At 33.6% G+C, this 20,608-nt stretch overlaps 1 protein-coding gene across 1 annotated transcript in view; it reads right to left on the bottom strand.

Moving 5' to 3' along the window:
• Window positions 1-13,829, bottom strand: part of LOC150106958 (uncharacterized) — a 102,710-nt gene extending 88,881 nt beyond the window's left edge. Inside the window, exons 1-3 of the mRNA XM_090393515.1 lie at window positions 13,525-13,829; window positions 5,753-5,956; window positions 1,772-2,014 (exon numbers count right to left, since the gene is read on the bottom strand). Of these exons, the coding sequence (XP_090249641.1) occupies window positions 1,772-2,014; window positions 5,753-5,894 (385 nt within the window). The 5' untranslated portion in view covers window positions 5,895-5,956; window positions 13,525-13,829. The remainder of the gene's footprint in view (window positions 1-1,771; window positions 2,015-5,752; window positions 5,957-13,524) is intronic.
• Between the last annotated feature and the right edge of the window lie 6,779 nt (window positions 13,830-20,608).

Raw genomic sequence — 20,608 nt, 5'->3', positions numbered from 1 at the left:
TGAGGGACTTTTGAATGAGGAAAATGCAAGGACTCACAGAGAAGATGGGCAGCCTTCTGAGGGGCTGGTGCAGAACATCAGTAGAGTGGAAGTGACAGAGGCCATGAAGAGGATGAGGAATGGAAAATCAGTGGGCTCCAACAGGATTTTAGTGGAGGCATGGAAGGCACTGGGGGAAAAGGGGAATTGACCTGTTGTGGGACCTGTTCATGAAAGTTTGCCAACAGGAAAATATACCCAAGGAATGGAGGGATAGTACTCTTTTCCCCATCTACAAGGGTAAAGGGGATACACAAGACTGTAAAAATTACAGAGGAATAAAGTTGATGTCCCACACATCCTAGAAAGGATTCTTGATGGAAGATTGAGGAAGGAGGTGGAGATTGCAAAGGAACAATTTGGCTTCATGCCTGGTAGATCAACAACAGATGCTATCTTTTGGTTATGGCAGATGATGGAAAAGTTTCGAGAGAAACAACAGGAGCTACATCTGGCATTTATTGATCTGGAGAAAGCATACGATAGAGTGCTAAGGCAAGAAGTCTGGAGATGTCTGAGGGAGAAGAAGGTTCCAGAGAAATATATCAGGTTGGTGCAGGAGATGTACAGAAATGTAAAGACAAGTGTTCGGACCTGTCTGGGGCAGACAAAAAGTTTTCAAGTAACAGTTGGCTTGCATCAAGAGTCAGCATTAAGTCCGTTTCTGTTTAACATTGTGATGGAGGTGGTGACGGAAGAGATGAGAGAAGATGCACCTTGGACAATATTGTATGCAGATGACATCTTGCTGTGTGCAGATTCAAGAGAAGAAGCGGGAACTGAACTGGAAAGATGGAGAAAAGTACTGGAAGAGAGAGGTATGAGAATGAACAGAAGTAAGACAAAATATATATGTTGCACAGTGGGCGGCGGCCAGGACACAGATCTGGAGCTGGAAGGAAATGTCATCAGGAAGGTGAGGGACTTTAGACATTTAGGTTCGACAGTGGAAGAAGATGGAGGAACTGAGAAGGAAGTGGGATGCAGGATACATGCGGGTTGGAGGAACTGGAGGGAGATGGCTGGAGTGTTATGCGATAAGAGGGTGCCGATCAAAGAAACTGTGGCCCTGAGGAAAAATAACATTAGCAGGATGGAACTAGCAGAGATGAGAATGCTTAGGTGGATGTGCGGTGTGACCAGAAAGGATCGTCAGAGAAATGACTATGTAAGGGGGAACAGTGAAAGTTACGAACTTAGGAGCAAAGATACAGGAGTCAAGGTTGAGATGGTTTGGTCATGTAATGAGGAGGGAGAACGAATATGTGGGAAGAAGGGTCATGCAGGTGGATTTGCAAGGAAGGAGAAAGCATGAGCGGCCAAAGAAGAGATGGAGGGAGCTGATAGAAGAGGACTTGAGGATGAAGAACTTGGATGTGGTGACAGCCCAAGACAGGAGGATGTGGAGGAGACTCATCATCAACAGTGACCCCACTTAAGTGGGTGAAGCTGCAGAAGAAGAAGAAAAAGAAGAATTATATGAGACAATCCAACCCGGATCTTTTCGGAACCGTCAAAACCGACAGAGTTACAAAAATTCCTTCCCCTTTGTTAGTTTTAGAATTTGTCTTTTTTTTTAATGTATGCGTTCCTGCAATCAAGCTAGATTCTTCTTTGCAAGGTAATGTTTAAAATATTTCTGCTATTTACAAAGAAAAGAAAAACATTCGAAAAAGTATTTAAACGATTCAGTAAACAACGGAAACTCCGTGGTATGAATTAAACTGCTTACCTATCCTTGCCACGAGGATGATTCTTCCATCTGCCTCCCTGTATGGTAGTATGACCACGTGGGAATCCCTAAAATTGCCTTCTACAATATTTGGAGAAAGGTCACCATAAATATCAGGATACTTTGATCGGTAAGCGTAGTAGTTCTTCAGCTGGCCGAAGGCTAGTTTGCAGTTGAATTTCTTACTTCTAAGAAATCTTAAAAGAAAACTATCGTCCGTTCTAGAATGGAGATTTGGTTCGCCTAAACCATAAGAAAAAAATCTGTTGTATAATTATCTTAATAAATGTAATTTTAATTATTCTGGTTATGTTATAATTATAATTTTAAAAAGTTGTATTTAATTAATATTTAATGATAAATGTTAATTATAAAACAAGATATCTAATTATATTCAGAACTGTTATCAATACGATACTGTATACTGATGATCAGATTATATTACAAGCCAATGAAGATGACCTTCAAAAATCAGTTTACGAATTAAACAAAATAAGCCAACAACACAACTTCAAAATTTTGCAAAAGAAAACAAAAATCATGGATTTAAAGATCAAGATCAAAAATAGTCACAGACGATTTAAATAATATAACAGGTGACATAGTTTAATTATTTTGGTTTCATAATAATATCTAATTTATATATAATTGTAAATAATTATAATTTATAAATTATTTCATGATGACAATATCAAATCTGAGTTGTTATTATTATTATTATTATCATTATCTACGTGACACCTCCAGGGAGTGGAAAGACTCGTCCTGGGAGGTCACACTACTCTACTTCGCTAAATACACCTCATCCTCTCCACTACCACTTAATTCTCCAACTACGACACTACTACCACTATCGCCCATCATCACCAACAACAGTATTTTTTGTCTGTAAATTGCGTGTGTTCTGAAGATCGATTTGTCTGTACGCGGGATGAAAAACCCGAGTTTCCGGATCAAAAAAACCCTGCTACCACCGTATGAGATCAGCTAACTCGCCTTCAACTGAAAAAACCCTATAAGGATTCCACTCGTCACGACGAGAATCGAACCCAGATCTTTTCCAAAAGAAGGGCGCAATGTTCCGCTATTCTTCAAATTGCGCTACGGCGGCTATATTAATAGCTGAAGTATATAAATAAAGCATTTAAAGTAGAAGTCGAAAAGAAATTAAAAAGTTTGAGAATTAGAAGAACTGTGGGAAGAACAAAATGTACGATAATAGAAGAAAGACTGTAAATGGCTGTCAGAAAAAGCTATTCAAATAGCTGAGGAAAGAAGACAAAATGAAACTTCAGAGAAGCAAAAAAAAAGGTTAGACAACTAAGTGCAGAGTTCCAGGGACAGGCCAGGAAAGATAAGTAATTGCAGGAACGTTTGTACCTAGTTTACGAGTCGTAAAAAAGTAATTCAGGAAATTTGATGGAAGAAGACGCAGTGAAAAAAAGATGGAAAGAGTATGCAGAGTATGTATGATATTTATGCAAGAAATATATTAATATTGAAAGGGAATTTGAAATGAGAGAATTTGTCGAGGAATCCATGATAATGAAAAGTGAATTGATATCAGCAATGGAACAGCTGCAAAAGGAAATACTCCTGGAGCTGATGGAGTGTCAGTGAAATTATTGAGAGGGGCCAGGGATGAAGTAGTGAATATATTAACTGAAATTTGTCAACTGGTTTGGAAGAAAATATACTGGCCTAGAGATTGAAAAACATCAATATTCATACCAATTCTTAAAAAATCAAATCCCGGAAACTGTAAGAATTACAAAAACATCATTTTAATTTCACATGCAAATCAAGTTATGCTGAAAGTGATCCAACAAAGGGTGGAGCCATGTGTGAATAGAGAAATGCCACAAGAACAGGCAGTTTTTGTGGCATTCTCTTGTGGCATTCTAACTAGAGACCAAATAGCAAAAATGAGATGGATTGAGAAAGATCAAGAGAAGTTCAGAAGGAAGTATTCATCTGTTTTTATTAATTATAAGAAAGCTTTTGATTGCGTGGATCAAACAGATTGTGGATCGTAACGACATCAATGGGAATATCCGAGTCTAATTCTCTTGATAAGAGAGCTGTATGATAACCTCCAGTAAAGAAGCTTCAATGGAAACAATTTTGCAGAAACAGTGTTCAAGCGGAAAATGTGATTCGCAGGGTTATATACTGTCGCCCTATCTTTTTAATATTTATAGTGAATACATCACGATAATGGCTAACTTACAGAAAAAAACAGATGGAATTAAGATTGTTGGCAAAGAAATAATTAATTTACGATATGCGGATGATACAACCATTATGGTAGAAACTAAGGAAGGTTGACTCTATTGATTAAGAGGGGAATTAACAAATCCGGGCTTAATTTAAACATCAGCGAAACAAAAGTGATGAGTTCTGGCAATTCAAACAAATTAAAAATAGTAGGAGATATGATTTACTGGGGTACAGAATCGGAAATGATGGTAAATGTGAAGATGAAATTAAAAGAAAGATAGCCATGGGGAAAAAGTAATGTTAAACCTGTCAAAACAATGGTATTTCGATAGAGATGTGAAAGCTGCATTATTAAGAAGAAAGACAGAAATCCAACTAATTCATTTGAATTATGGGCTATAGGAATGGAGTAGACTATTAAGGATCTCATGGACTGCAAGAATGACCAATAAGAATTTTTTAGAGAGTATAAAGTCAGAATGCTCCTTCGAGGCAGATCACAAGCAGAAGTTAATATACATTGGACATATTATTCGAGAAGATGAATCATTAGAAAAGACAGATACGTTGGGAGAAGACCGAGTGCATAAGAAGGACAGGAACACCACAAAAGAGTTGGATGGACAACATAAAAGGAACTTACCAACTTCGACCTACAATTGCTGAAAGAAAAGACAAGAGGCCGAGTGAAATGGAGAGCCTTTGTTCACTAAGAGTCCAAAGTGATTGTTTTCATTTAAAAGGCAAAGGTGTACGAGTATATATAAAAAATAAAGAAATTTAGGAAAGTGTGTGGAACAATTGAATTAGAAACAAGACTTCAATTTTATAAACTAACGGTTATTTCCTGTATACCATATCATTCAGAAATATGTACCTCTAAAAAAGAAGATGAAAGTAAAATACTAAAATGAGGTTTTTAAGAACAATTAATAGATGCACAAATATTAGACCAAATATAAAAATGAAGATATTAGAAAAGGATCACATAATTTCAACTTAAATAAGAAGATCAAGGAATGTAGAAAGAAAGAGCATTCATATAAGATGAAAAGAGAGATGGGGGGGGGGGGACAATTGCAAGACGGAATGACGAGTAAATTCTGAACCGGTAATCACTCCAGTGACTTGCAGATAGATATTTATCAAATGCTCGAAATGCACTTCCATCATCTAATAATGTTATAAGATTTCTGCAGTTGCTTTTGTCTAAAAGTCAAATCTGACATCGTATTGGCTATTAATATAAATGATGCAGCAAATGTTGCCGGCCAAAAAGTTGCAGAGAGTGGGAAAAGCGGGGAAGCAGCGAATGTATGCTTCTTGAATTTGAAAAATCCGGTTAAAAAAATCACCTTGGAAAATTTGGCTAAATCTCTCAAGGAATGACGAAAAGCGATTTGGCTAAACTACAATATTATGATGATAATATAATATGATGATGATGATGTTCGCACTGCACATCGTATACAATAATACTAATTAAGATTCTTCGCAACCTAATAAAAGAACGGAATTATTCATAGAATAGGAATGAAAAGGTAATTAAGTATTTTATCGCTAATTTGAGACTACCAACCCCCTTATTTGGAGGTCTGAAGCGGATTGAAAGAATTCCATTTTTTTTCTTTAGAATTCTAGATTTCTGGATTACGTTAAAACAAATAAAAATAGAAAAATAATAAAAGAAAAATCCTTCACCTCTACACAGCGATAATATACTCTAAGTTTTCATTAATGTTTCGTGGATATACTACTTACTTCTCACCATTTTCCTGAATTCGGCAAGAGCTTCTTCTCTCTTGGGCGGGGTTTCTCCTAATTCATTTTCTGCCTTTAAAGCATATTTTGGAGTTATGATGTCTTCATATGCGCTGTCATATGTGACCAGATTGTCATTCATCGCGGATATTTGGCCTAGGAGACGCGTGGTTTTAGGAGTTAGACAGATGATCAAATGGGAAGCTGAAATTAAAATAAGATCGATAAATAGATGACGGTGGCATCCTTTGGAGGAAGTAACAAGACAGAGTTCATTTATTGGCTTTGGCATCTAGTCACATGACGAAGCAAAACAAATCAACTCCTGAAATATTAGGAGGAAATGAGGATAGATTCCTGAAAAAAATTATTATATTCGCTGAACATAACTCTGAAATTCGCTAAAGCATATTTCGGAGTGTGTGTGTGTGTGTGTGTGTGTGTGTGTGTGTGTGTGTGTGTGTGTGTGTGTGTGTGTGTGTGTGTGTGTGTGTGCGTGCGTGCGTGCGTGCGTGCGTGCGTGCGTGCGTGCGTGCGTGCGTGCGTGTGTGTGTGTGTGTGTGTGTGTGTGTGTGTGTGTGTGTGTGTGTGTGTGTGTGTGTGTGTGTGTGTGTATCCCAGCAAATTGCGAAACAAAACATTAAAAAAAAGTCACTTGGAAACAACGCTGGTTCAAAGGTGGACTAAATGCTTTACAAGCACTTCTTGAGAAAATTAGAGTATGAAATGGAGATGAAGCAAAAACAAAACTCACTAATAAAAGTGCTTCTCACCTCCCTTCTCTTGAGCACAACTGTAGCTGTTTGCATAATGCTCTCAGAGACAAACCATAGTCTTCACAGAATCAGAAGATGCTCAGCTGGGAGAATCTTCTAATTAGAAGATGCTCCCAAAGAGGAGAACGTGGCATTGCTTTTTTTGGTGGAAAATACGTAAATTACAATCTAGTCTAAAAGTTAAGGATGTATACGGAATGTCTTAATATAAGTCAGTCGGTAATGAGTTTTCTTCTACACCCATAAAGTTAAGTCATCAATTCTGTTTTTTTCCCACCGGTGGACAACCATCTATTGTAGCAGTAACCAATAAGCATGCATTAGTTGCAACCACAATAAGAATTGTACTTCCTTTTCTGCACGTAACAAAACATTTTTCCCATCAAGATAGATTCCTTTCTGTAAAGGATGATGGATTTGTCCTCATAGTATTAGCAGATATTTTCAGTTCTTGCTGTGTAACCGGTTTCGAACCAGCATTTCTTACATGATCTACAATGCTCCATCCTGTAATCCGGCAATAGCCGCTTTCTACAAGATACCTACCCACAAATCTGGTTGTCTACAAGGCCTGCCAAGACATGATGACACACAATACTCTACAATGCCGATCAGATCTTCTACATGAGCAGGCACTTACTGTATATGTCCAACAGAAGCCGGGAAGGTTTCTCCATATCGTGTGAACAGATAAATAGATATCTGGGAACACCCAAGGAGAACTATTTTTAAAAAGCATCCTGTTCTTAAAAGAAAGCAGTAATTTTGATTTCTTAGAGAGTATTTTTCAAACATTATTAATGGATCCTTGTAGGTATACATATCTCCGTAGCACATTCGAGGAGAACGTGGCATTGCTTTTTTTGGTGGAAAATACGTAAATTACAATCTAGTCTAAAAGTTAAGGATGTATACGGACTGTCTTAATATAATCAGTCGGTAATGAGTTTTCTTCTACACCCATAAACCAAAAAAAAAAAAAAAGTCCGAAGAATACAAACAGCTGAAAAGCATATTATAGTCATTTAACTCTTCCGTAATTCCAATCAATACTAACCAAATGTTGTGAAGTATTTTCGTTCATCGTAAACTGCCCACATCTATATCACCCTTTTTGTACACCATGTTATTAGAACTTCGTCTAGCTCTCGGTAACTTGACCAAATTAACATTAATTTTTAGCATCTGATCTGTTCGCGGCCAGTTAACTAAATCTGTTAACTTGACTTGTTCTAAATCTGAAGAACTTGACGTTTTGTTAAGTTCTCTAACGTAATGTTCTGAGAAGGCGATTAATGCTACCTAAATAATCTGCAACGCCTGTTAATTGGTGTTATATGGCCTGTTTCACTGTTGCAGACGGAAATTTCATACCACTACTATATGAAAATAGTTAATTTACTTCCATTTGAAAAAGTCATCAATTTCTTCGTGTCCTATATACCGTTCGTCATTAGATCTTGAACAATGATAGAAAATGTTGTGGAGGACATATAATATTAATTTGATGTATTTTAATTTTTGAAAACTTTGTTTTTGTTACTTTAATCATCTCCATCCTTCGATGGAGATGATTAAAGTAACCAAATCATGGTTTTAAATGAAATGCTCATGACGTACTTTGAGTGTGACTATTATATGAGCCCACCTCCTTTGTTTTCCTTTCTTTATCAGCCTGCATTAGACCCTCTTCTATGATGCGGAGAACTTTTTGTAACATCTTTTGAAACTTATCTTCATTTTAAACAGAGATGGAAGGTTTTTTATTTCGAAAACAAACAAACAAACAGGGCAGAGAAAACTTGCGATTTACAGACATAACAGACCTGCCTCATAGGCGACAAAATGCCTCGAAGGCATTTTGTCGTTGCACAGAAAATATTTGAATTGACTGAATCAAAAAATTGTGATTCAGAATCAGAATGTTTTGATTCTGAATCAAAATCAAAATTCTGTTCCTGTAAAAACTGCTTTTTTTTTTTTTTTTTTTCAGGAATCCACAATAATTTGTATTGAAGAATTTCGAACACTGGATTTCAAAATTTCTGATAGAAACATCGATTTTAACCGTTCAATCAGATTACCTTCCATATTGTTACCATTGTTTATAAAGAAGGTATTCGTTTTTTTTTTCTTTTAAGAAGCTTGTCAAACGATTTAAATTCGGTTTCCACTTGACCGTCACAAATATTTCTTTTATGTTCTGTATTCTAAAAATTATATTTTGCTAATATTGTCTTTAGTTACTCATTTCTATTTCTTTTTTTTTTCTTTGAGGTTCCCTTTTCGCAGTACTTTTTGACAGAATAAGTTTGGAAGAAGTTTTTGTTTTTAGTAGAAGTATAAGGGTTATTTCATTGATCTCCACTTACTTATAATGAGTTTTATTTTGACGACTATTATGGAAATCGTACACCGTGTTGTTATCAGATAGCGTGACTTCGTTACTCGTATTATGCGTTTTTTTTTTTTTTAATTTATTTAATAAACATACCAACATCCTTCTTGCCCTCTCATTTTATTGGTTTACTCGAAAGGCGTCAATGTATTTATTTTATTTATTGAGTAATTCATTTTATTGACTCTAACAAATTTTGACGACTGCTTGAGCTAGCCAATCACACATGGCGGACGAAAGACTATGACTGATGTTCTCTTTAGATATCTTTCTAAACCTTGATTTTGGCCCAACTCTCAGGTACAGTATTTCAGAAAAACATTGAGATAAATCGTTTTATCTAAAATCTCACCTTCACACTACCCAAGTTACCCTCTAGGGAGACCTTGAAAAAGGATAATTTACAGTAAGAGGCAGTTTTATTGATAACAAAGTACTGGGGGGGGGGGGACTGCAAACAAAAATGCCATAGATTGATCATAATTGTTTCACGAGACAGTTCAAGGAAGCCTCGCAAATGCTTAGGATCCCCAAGACAATGTAAAAAATCAAAGTTTTATCTTACACCAAGTTTGTTCTTTCATTAAAAATCTAACTGCCACGGACCTACGATATGACACGAGTGATGTCACAGAACGTGACAGCAACAACTAGCAGTGTTCCAACACGAATACAGTAATTTAACGTTTTAATTCTGATTACTTATTTGTATGTACCTGTTGTGAAGTTATGATAACATCTAATATGTGTAATTAATTATTTCTACTCTTTTGTTGTGTAAAACTTTTTTGCACCAGTACCATTGATTATGTAAGTCTGACGAGTTACGAAACTTGTTATAATAGGTTATAGTTGCTTAATTTTATTAAACTCTTCATTTACATTATAATACGGTCCCAAAAAAAGGGAAAAGCGAGATACAAGTCAGGTTATAACCTCTGTGACCTTATCTGTTTTATAGTATAGGGAAGAGGTCGGAATTACCTCCAGAAGTAAAAGTCATAAGTATGACGAGATCGGAGCAAATCCTTCAGCCCTTCAACATCCGATGTTGCCACTTTGAAATGAAGAAACTTAGATTATGTATAGCAACATGAAATCTAAGAAGCTTAACTGAAAAAGCCAAACTCCAAAATAACAAACAAGAAATGGAAGAAATGAAAGATAGCATCCTTGGAATGAGTTAGGTTAGGTGGACAGGATCTGAAGAGGTAAAGAAGGTACCTACATTTTGTTTACTCTGGTGGAAGCAATCATGAAAATGGAACAAGAATTTTAATGGACAATTACACTTCAAAATATTTAAATTGCTTCATGCCCATCTCTAACAGAATTATTACGATGAAGCCGAAAGCTATAACAATCGGTTTATGCATATTAAACATGTATGTACTACTTCAGATCATTGAGATGATGAAATTGAAAGGTTGTATGAAAAAATACAGGAAGGTTTAAAACAAGTAAAAAGATGGGTCTTGATAATGATGGATAGCATGAATTGCCAATGTTGGCAATATAAGATATGAAAATATAGTGGGAAAATCTTGACTGGAAGAAAGAAATGACCGAGGTGGAAACTGACTGACTTTTTTAAGGAAAAAACTTACTCATTACTATCATTTTTTCCATGGGTAGAAATATATAAAAAAATCATCCAAGATTACTCTGTTCGTGGAAGAGCCTGGGAATCTGACAAGCGGTGACATTGATTTCCTAATAATTAAAAGATGGTTTAGAAACTCAGCAAGAGAACTTAAAACTTATGTTAGTGCTGATCATAACCTTTTAATAACCACAGAAATAAAACTGAAAAAGTTAACAAAGAGCAGCAAGTAAAGACCAAATTGGAATGTTAAAAAGGCGTCAGTTAAATATGCACAAGAAACAGATAATCGGTTTAAAGAATTACTTCATAATGAATGTGGGTAATTAGAAAATGAGGACGGTGAAGTAGGTTTACTGATGAAGCCTTAAAACTTTTCAAGGAAATAATGTCCAAACCATCAGAAGACCTAATGTAAAGTAAAGAACAAGGGAAGAAATAAAAAGATAGAAAAGAATAGATGACTGATGAAATTATGGAGTGAATTAAAAAACAAAAGATAAAGGCAAAGATCTAAGTATATCTATGAAATTACATAAAGAAATAACTCAGAAATATTAGAAGGCAAAGGAAATATAGTAAAGAAATTGAAGACTTAGACAGTTGTCATGATTTACCAAATACAACAGGATAAAAGAACAAACTCAAATGTATAACAAATAAAAAGGGGGATATACTTTTCGAAGAATCAGATAATCTAGAACATGGGTAGAAATATATTAAAGACCTATATTCAGATAACAAGAAAGATCCAAAATCTAATTATGAGAATTTAATAGATGGCTCTCTAATTCTAACTAAAGAAGTAAGAAACGCACTTAAATTAAATAAAAATAAAGCAATGAAATAGTAAAATTTAGAATATAACGATATCATCCAGTTAACAAAAATGTGTAACTTAATATATGATTATGGTATCGTGCATAAAACTATGGAAAACTAAGTAATCACCCAAAAACAAAACCCCAAATTCACTGAGATGTGCCGATTTTCAGAAAACTTAATGAGCAATTCCTTGAAATTATTTTTTTAGAATAATATTGGACAGATGGCAAAAGGATAAATAAAATAATAGCTGAAGAACAATATGGATTCAGATATGAAAAAAGAACAAGCGACACAATACCAAATCTCAAGATTATATGCGAAAGATCGATTGCTGTATTAAACAGGTCTGCTTTTGTTTCATAGATTTTGGAAAAGGATTCGAAGTTTATCTCACATGATAAACTTATAGGAATATTAGTAATCATTGGTTTGGACTCAGAAGATTTCAGGATAATAAAGAAAACATATACTAGAATCAACAATCTGTAATAAATATAAACAGTACGCTTTTGAAATGGATAGAAACAAAAAGATTTGTCTCCGAAAGGGATGTGTGTTATCACCATTGCTGTTTGCAATCTTTTCGGAACGGATGATGCGTGACATCGAAACTCATAGAGACATTTTAATAGTGGAATCAGTCACTGGAATCACGTGTCTCGTTCATTTCGAATCACTGAGAATAGATTAAAATAAGGAGCAGTGAATGTCTTTATAGATAAAAAAAAGAAGACAAAAAACAATCCACTTTTGGCTATGCCAAGAGCTGATAACGTAATAAAATTGCTAATCTTGATCCCACTACAGTTGTCGGCAGATAAAAAAAAAAAAAAATACTCTCTGACAGAAATATTCTCTTTAAGAAAAAGTAACTGTTTCTTGAATAAAGGACATTTCATAAAGTAAGTACATTCGATTATGAAATGGCCATTGTGGCTGCACACGAATTCATTTTTAATATAGCACATTCATTTTTAATATAGCACATATCGTAATGACACACCGATAGTCTGGTGTAACATATTTATTTCTTTTCTCTTTCGTCAATCGGTAACTACTTCTACACCAGTTACCTGCACACATTGTTATGATTTATGAAACATTTTACCATGAGATGGCGCCCGGTCTACGACCGCCGCTTCTACTTTTGAAATATGAAACGATCTCTAAACAACTCGGCCGATAAAATTCCAGTCTGTCTCTCCTTACAGAGCATTCTTTCCACTTCTCTGTTTGCTGTAAATTGGTCTCATGTAATCGTCCACGTATTATATTTATATCTGTGGAAGGTTAAAGACTCTATTCTCATTAAACATGCATTTTGATAATTTGCCCATTTTATTAGACTAAGCCATTCCCTGATCTTTTTTTTTTTAGATTTATTAAGTAATTTATTAAAACTCTGACTCTTTTACTTTTGTTAAAAGACTGCACTAATATATTAAATAACATTTACAATCAACAGCCTTTCAAAAGGCCTTCTGAAATAAAATGAAGTGAACCGAACTTAGTTTTGTTTACTTCTCTCTCTATCATAAATTTCAAAGGTCTGTTCTGATACCGAAAAAAACCTTTGACCTAAGTGTTGCTGCTATGCACACTTATCTGTCAAAACTACACAATAAAGCACAGGCTATTTTAGGCATCGATATGAATCCTCAGTTATTGATATGACGAGCTCAAATAGGCAGCTTATAGAGAAAATCTCATGTTTGGGCTTCACTATAAAATTCAAAAGCTTTTCGATGCACGTGCTGATCTCCCTCAGGGAACATAAACTAATAAATTGAAATACAGTGCTTAGTAAATTTTCTATTACGGGGGGGGGGGATTCTCTCTGTTCAAATCGGCTGAAAATAAGTGGGTAGAGGATAAGGAAACTGTAATAACGAAGAAAAAAATATTACAGTTGCAAACGTAAAAATAATCCTTAACACACACACACACACACACACACAGTATAACACTTTTAACAATTGATACTCAGAAAAATATAAAATGCATCGAAATCATTGAAATACTGCAGATGATTTAAAGAAAACTAATGGTTTGTTTCAACCTATTTTATCTCTAAATTAATATAGTTGAAGCAATATTCTAATACAAATGATTTCAAATAATCATTGCCGATACTATCTCGCCAATAATTTAAATAAAAGTGTCTTACCTCTGTTTGTTATGTGCTGAAGTCTTGCTACAAACAATTAAATAATACCCGGTGGTGATTGTGTTCACGCAATGAAGATAGATTCAAGCTTTAGCTTTATAAAGAAAAAAATATATATAAATTATTGTGGTTAATCCACACAATGACCAGTTTACATGACGCATGTGGAACCAACACAACAAATAAGAGTAATAACTTTAGCTCTTAGCTAAAAACAAAGATGGACTTGAAATCCTATGAAAGTAATTCATACTGCAATAAAAATATAAAAAAATACGGAGCTATTATTTCATGCTTTTTTCCTGTCTTCCCACTAAGAGTTCAAAATATATTATCTAATGATTGCCGAACGGACACCGTTAGGTGGCTTAGTGTTTATGACCGATAATGCTGGCACTTCGCCAGAAACGAACAAGGATACGTCATCTTATGAACGTAATTCAATTTGAAATAAACAAAAGTTAGGGAACTGTATTAACGTTTTTTTTTTTTGTTGTTGTTTTTTTTTTTTTTTTTTTTTTTTTGCTTACCAGTATGACTTATAACTAGAAAAAGATATCCAATAGAATGTAATTTGAAATCAAATTGCATTCTATTGATTTGGTGGCCTTCAGATAAAATTCAAGTAATAATATGAAAATATGAACATGTAATAAGCTTCGAAAGTGAATTTTATTAAATACAGTACTAACATGTATTCGTCGGTCTAAATAAACAGACGATAATGGCTTTTAATCTCGTTGTTGCTTAACCCGCAATCTCTTAGTAAATTTATCTTTCACTCACAAACTACTTTTGACCGATAATCACGTTTATCCATAAAGAGCCCATATATATGTATATGTATATATATATATATATATATATATATATATATATATATATATTAGGGTTGCCAGATTTCAGAAAACCAAATATGGACATGGGTGTTTAAAAAAATTAAAAAAATTCCGAACCTTAAAATTTTATTAAATGACATAATGTAGGAACATTATAATAATGAGGTGCAGTTAAGGCCTTATATTTAGCACCTTTTAGCATTCTCAAATTTTAGCATTAACAAATCTGGATCGTCTATTACAAGTTTATATAAATCTTCACAAGAGACATTGATGTTAACTAAACACTGTAAAATTGCTTCCACTGTTTTCACGTCCATCTTACTTCTCTCATTTGTCCATTGAATTGACATTAGCGATAAAACTCTTTCAACATGAGCATTGTGAGCAGGAATGCTGAACAAGTATTCGCAAAATTTGAGCAACTCAGAATATTGATCTTTAAATTTAATTCGTTTTAATATAGCCGTCCATTGTTCATGGCAAGATTTCTTGTACCACTCCACATTCTTGTTTTCTTCTTCAAAAATTTTACTGAGAAGTATTACCTGATCAAATAATTCGTTGATGTCGATGTTCTTAGTTTTTAAATACGTAAGGTACTCTCAATTTGTTCCAAACTTCGTCGTTATGACACTTTGCAATAAAATTCCATTCTTTGGACTAATCATCGTTAAAAACGCCCTTTCATTTTGGCATTATTAAGGGCTTAAGGAAAGAAACAAAAATTAATTTACCTTTAATTGTATATTTTATATATTAACCAAATATCGCACATTCGAAAAAGGTCAGATATTATTTTTTAATAATTATTGAAATAACATCCACGTATTGTACCGATACCGAACCGCACAATGTCCAAATAAGAACTGTTTGAAATAAGCAAATACAATACATCTATACAGAATTATAAATAAAATGCTTATACTAAATAAAAAGCGACCAATGAAAGGGACCGTCGCCGCCATAAACAGTAAACACAATTAATTTCCTCCAATTGTCAGTTTTTATGTCTTACAAATCAATTTATGTTGGCTTATTCGAAAAGAATATTGAAAATTATAATTGCTTAACATGATATTTATAATTTTATCTTTTCAATAAAATTTCATTAAAAAGACAGTAGGCTGTCGGTACAAGTACAATACGGGACAGCAAAATTGGATGTAAAATACGGGAAGTCTGACAAGCCTATGTGTACTGTATATACACACTGATGGATTCTTTGACTCCCTCGATGAGTCTTTGATTCCAGGAAAATTGATATAATAATATGTTATGATAGGTTTCACGGTATAAAAGAACACAGATGGTTAAGAAAATAACTATTTATTAACTTAAAGGCTAATATTTCGCTGGTCTTATATCCAGCATCTTCAGAGCACACAACACAAAGTTTGTTACAAAGGCAAGACAACCACAATCCGGTGTAACAGTGGGGACAGTATAAGTGATTGCAGCGTGCAACACAAGACTAGTCCTAATATGGCGCCATCTAGGTTAAAAAATAAAAAATAAAAAAAAAATCAAAGTTTTGAAATAGTAGTCCAAATGATAAAAAATAAATAAAAGTAATAAATATTAGTTTGGTCTTAGGATGACTGTCTCCCAAATCTTTGGTAGATTTATACAGCCATACTTGTTTAGTTTTGGGGTATGTTTCAAGGCTTCTGTTGATTCCAGGAACAACCTCTCTGACTTGTAGAAGCTTCTGTGCATTACTTTTGTTTCTTTCGAATTGATCCTGTGTGCAGGGGTATCCAGAGCATGGTCTGCCAGACCCGACTTACCATAGCGAAAGTGTCGGATATATTTTTTGTGTTCACTGAGGCGGATGTCCACATTTCTTCCTGTCTGTCCGTAGTAGGCTTGATGGCAAGAACAGATGATGCATTTTTTTTTTTTTTTTTAAACCTAGATGGCGCCATATTAGGACTTTAGTCTTGTGTTGCACGCTGCAATCACTTATACTGTCCCCACTGTTACACCGAATTGTGGTTGTCTTGCCTTTGTAACAAACTTTGTGTTGTGTGCTCTGAAGATGATGGATATAAGACCAGCGAAATATTAGCCTTTAAGTTAATAAATAGTTATTTTCTTAACCATCTGTGTTCTTTTATACCGTGAAACCTATCATAACATGTCTGACGAACACATAAGCCTATCCACGATATAATAATATGTTAATTATTAATAAAATAATGATCATTTCTAATCATAATTACAAAACAGAATTCATCGAAATTTGGTTATGCATGATCCCAATATTAAAAAAAAAAAAAAAAAAGCATTAAATCACACTGCGAATGTGCATTATAATCGCTGTTATTGTGAAAAGCGTAGAATAATATAATCTCGTTCTCTCAGAAGTTTTGTGAACTTTCGGGAGGTTAACAGTCAGGGGCCGCTCGTGTATAGGTACTGCGAAACTGTAGCATCTCCAATTTTTCTCGATACATAAATATATTTATTTATATTTGCTTGTAATATTTAATTTTATCATCAACAATCCTATACAATTCTCTTATTTTGTATAAAAAATAATAAAAATCCATTTTGTAGCGCTTAGGAGGGTGAAGGACGCTAGCAGCCCTGTGTTTACCACAGTGCCATATTGCTACGCGCGCAAGCATATGCACGTCAAAGTGAGATGCCAGTATTAGCGTAATGCGGCACTGTCCTATTCCGGCTCTTTAAATATTTGGACATTACAATTAAAGACATAACATTTGTTATAGTTTTTATTTTAGAACATTATTGGAGTTATGATAATGGATTTTATTTTTAAGTAATTTTGAATTATACTAAACTGTATAATTTTATCGATAACAAACAATATTTTTTATGTTTAATTTTTTTTTAAATTTTTACCATAATTTTGATATTTTATCCAAACACATATACACTGTACTTACAGTGTGTATGTATATTTCGAAAGTTGCACCCCCACGATTTCAAGCCATGAGCCGCCACTATTAACAGTAGACTTGTATACAGTCTAAATCAGCTTCAGTCTTATTACATTAAGAAGTTCAGAATTTACAGAATTGTTTCTGAAACAGTAGTATGTGTTAATATTGTTTTCAGGCCTCCATGAAATCATGTGATTCATGATGTAAAGTCAGACTCTCTACAAACCCCAATGAGCAATCATACCTTGCTTTGAATTCAATTGACGATAGTACAATTACCACCTTCATCGGCAATGCATTCCATTCAATTGAACACCTTCCATGCAAAACAAAAACAACAAAAAATCTTCTCTTTACATTGACTTATTCACATGATCCTTACGGAGCTTCCAGGGATCATTACTTTTTTTTTTCTTTTTTTTTTTTACCCTTTGCAATATTCAATTCTTAACTTGTGAAATTCACTTCGACTTATTTTTAAAGAAACAAATATGCATTTGGAATTTATATATTTGTAAAATTTGTAAATATTTTATTTTGTAAGAAATTTTAAAAAAACACTTTTATAAAATAAGAATGAGTTTGTGGAGAGGCATGATAGATATTGGGTGAATAAGAGTTAGTGTGGTCTCCTGCGATTAGTCTTCTGACTCAACAGACTAATAATAATATGAATTATAACAATATAAATGGATCATTTTACAAAAAAAAAAAAAAAAATTCTTATTTTAACCTTTAATTTTTAAACAGTGAAAGACGAAAGGGAAATATACCGAGAATGCACTTTAACATCATATTACAAAAACATTAAATATAGTCAACTATTTTAAAATATATATATATATTATTTTTACCTTTACTTTCAAAGAAGAAGCCACTTCCTCCTTGTTCTGTTGTTACCAAGGACTGGCACAGCAAAGGAAAGAGTTGTGACTTGCAAGCTCACTTTTCTAAAAAGATTAGTCTATTTGATTGCAGTGGGTGATGATCACCTACTCTCATCCGATTCAAAATTAGAGAATGCTAAACTCTTGAGTTGTAATATCTCCATAATCATTCCATTCAGCAACAGTTACCGATGAGTTTACTTTTTGATAGCATACTTAAAAGTAATGCATGTATATATGTTTCTCTTTTATTCATTTTCCCCTCTCGAGAATGTAGAATATTGCAGGTATTTGAAGGCCATCCATACTACAAATGATAACGCTAAAAGTCAACGATCACTTGCATTAACTCATTACTCATAGTGACTTGCAATAAAGACGTTTGCCAATATTTTAACTGATATAATAAAGGAAATTATTTTATGAAGATTCCTGTCTAAATACGCGATATGTATTCTTATTACTTTATATTTTATTTCAGCATTTACTGCTACATACAACAGAGGTAAAAATCATATCATGCTTTATACTGTAATGTCATTCAGTCATCCCAATTTACAATCTTCAAGTTTCAAAGATAGCCAAAAAATATAGCACATTAAAATATAATGAAAATAAAAACTTTGTGGTTTTTTTCTTTACATCATATTATACATTATGATCGGCTTAAATATGAAGCGTGTCCAATAAAGATGGGGGGGAAGCTGTAATGTGATCCCCATATGCATTTAAACATGCTGAGTAAAGTTGGCAATCACCATTCTTATTCTTAAAATGAATTATGTTCGTATTATCCTCTCGTTGTTCTTTTATTGATCACAGCATTCAGTTGACGATCGCATACGACAGATCCCGATATTTCTGTAGAAATCAATAATTCTATATTTGCATTTTCAATGTCAGAGAATGCAGAACATCAGCTGAATGTTGCCAAGAAAACTTGTCTTGAGTAAGGATGCTTAGGTGACTTCGAATATGAAATTCCGATTAACAAAGAATTATTAGAAAAAAGAAATAAAGAATTTTGAAAAGTCCTAGGAAGGTAAATAATAGAAGAATATCTGTGAACAATTCAGTTCCTTATGGGTAGAAATTAAAAGCATATTATGCAAGTATTATGAATATAGGGGCTACTGCCTATTTGAAACGAAGATGTATATCAATAAACTTATTATTATTATTATTCGTGTCATCACCAAGGAGTCTGAAGACTCATCGCGATAGGACACCTACTGTACAATCCTCCGTCTCCACCGATACACAGAACCTGTATTACCAATCACCTATATCAACGCCATAAAAAATAAAACCAACAAACTGAAGAAGAGAAAGTATTTTTTAAAGAAAGTTGACAGAGTGGACTTTTTAAAATGTGTCTTAACGATTTTTTGCGAGATTGTCAAATATCTTTTCATCTCGCTCAAAAATGAGGAAATTATAATATACAAATCTGATACATCGGTAGTCAAAATTTGAAAAAATAATAAATAAATAAAATAAAATTATATATATATATTTATTTATTTATTTATTTATATTCATCTCTTTCAACTTTTTATCTAAAATGGGTTTGTGTGGTTTTTTTTATACTCGTTTTCTTAGAAATTCGGAAATACTGCTTAACCAAAAATTTTGAATCTTATCTTTCTTGAATTAAAGACTTTCCAAAGACTCAGTCCTACCTTTCATTATCTTTTCATATTGAAAATCAAGGGTATTTGTAGTATCCACCTGTAGTTATTATTAAATAGGCTCTATCAAAACTAATAGTTGAACTAACAGGTAATATACGTATAGAACAGTCAAAAATCATAGGAGAAGGACGGTAGAATTTTGAAACATAATATCAAATTTAAAAAAAAAAAATGCTATCAAAATGACAAACTATATATATATATATATATATCAAAGAAGCAGAAGTTGATTGTAGAAGTAAAAGTAGGTGGGAAATTCAAAGGATGATTCACATAGCAACATATAACTACGGAGAATGAACGGAGCATAGAATCTGGTAGGACAATTCTAAAACTACATCCAAAAACTTTTAAAATATATCAATAGAGAAATTAAAATAAACATGTACAACATACAAACACACTAGCGAGAGTATATAGCAGTGGTGTTCAACCCGTCGATCGTGATCGACAGGTCGATCGCGGAGTGATTTTTGGTCGATCTCTTGTTTATTCCTCCTTACTTCAAATTTAATTAACTGAAAACATAATATTTTATTTATCATTATTTTGTATTATTTTTTAATTCTCTTTATTGCTAGTGTTTATTTATTTTTCGTTAAAATTGTCAAATCAGTAATTTTCTTATAAGTCCGGGTAAATGAATTAATTTGGATCAGTGGACGTCAAACAGCAAGCCGAGTGAATACGATTATAAGCAAAGCACATCGTATGCATTTCGTTTATAATCGTTTTTACTCGTAACTACATCA

The sequence above is a fragment of the Typopeltis vanoorti genome, chromosome 5 (genome assembly GCF_054136105.1).
Source record: "Typopeltis vanoorti isolate ZY-2024b chromosome 5, IOZ_Tvanoo_1.0, whole genome shotgun sequence".
NCBI classification, from domain to species: domain Eukaryota; kingdom Metazoa; phylum Arthropoda; class Arachnida; order Uropygi; family Thelyphonidae; genus Typopeltis; species Typopeltis vanoorti.
The sequence above is the reverse complement of the archived record's forward strand: the minus strand, read 5'-3'. Positions and strand labels throughout refer to the sequence as shown.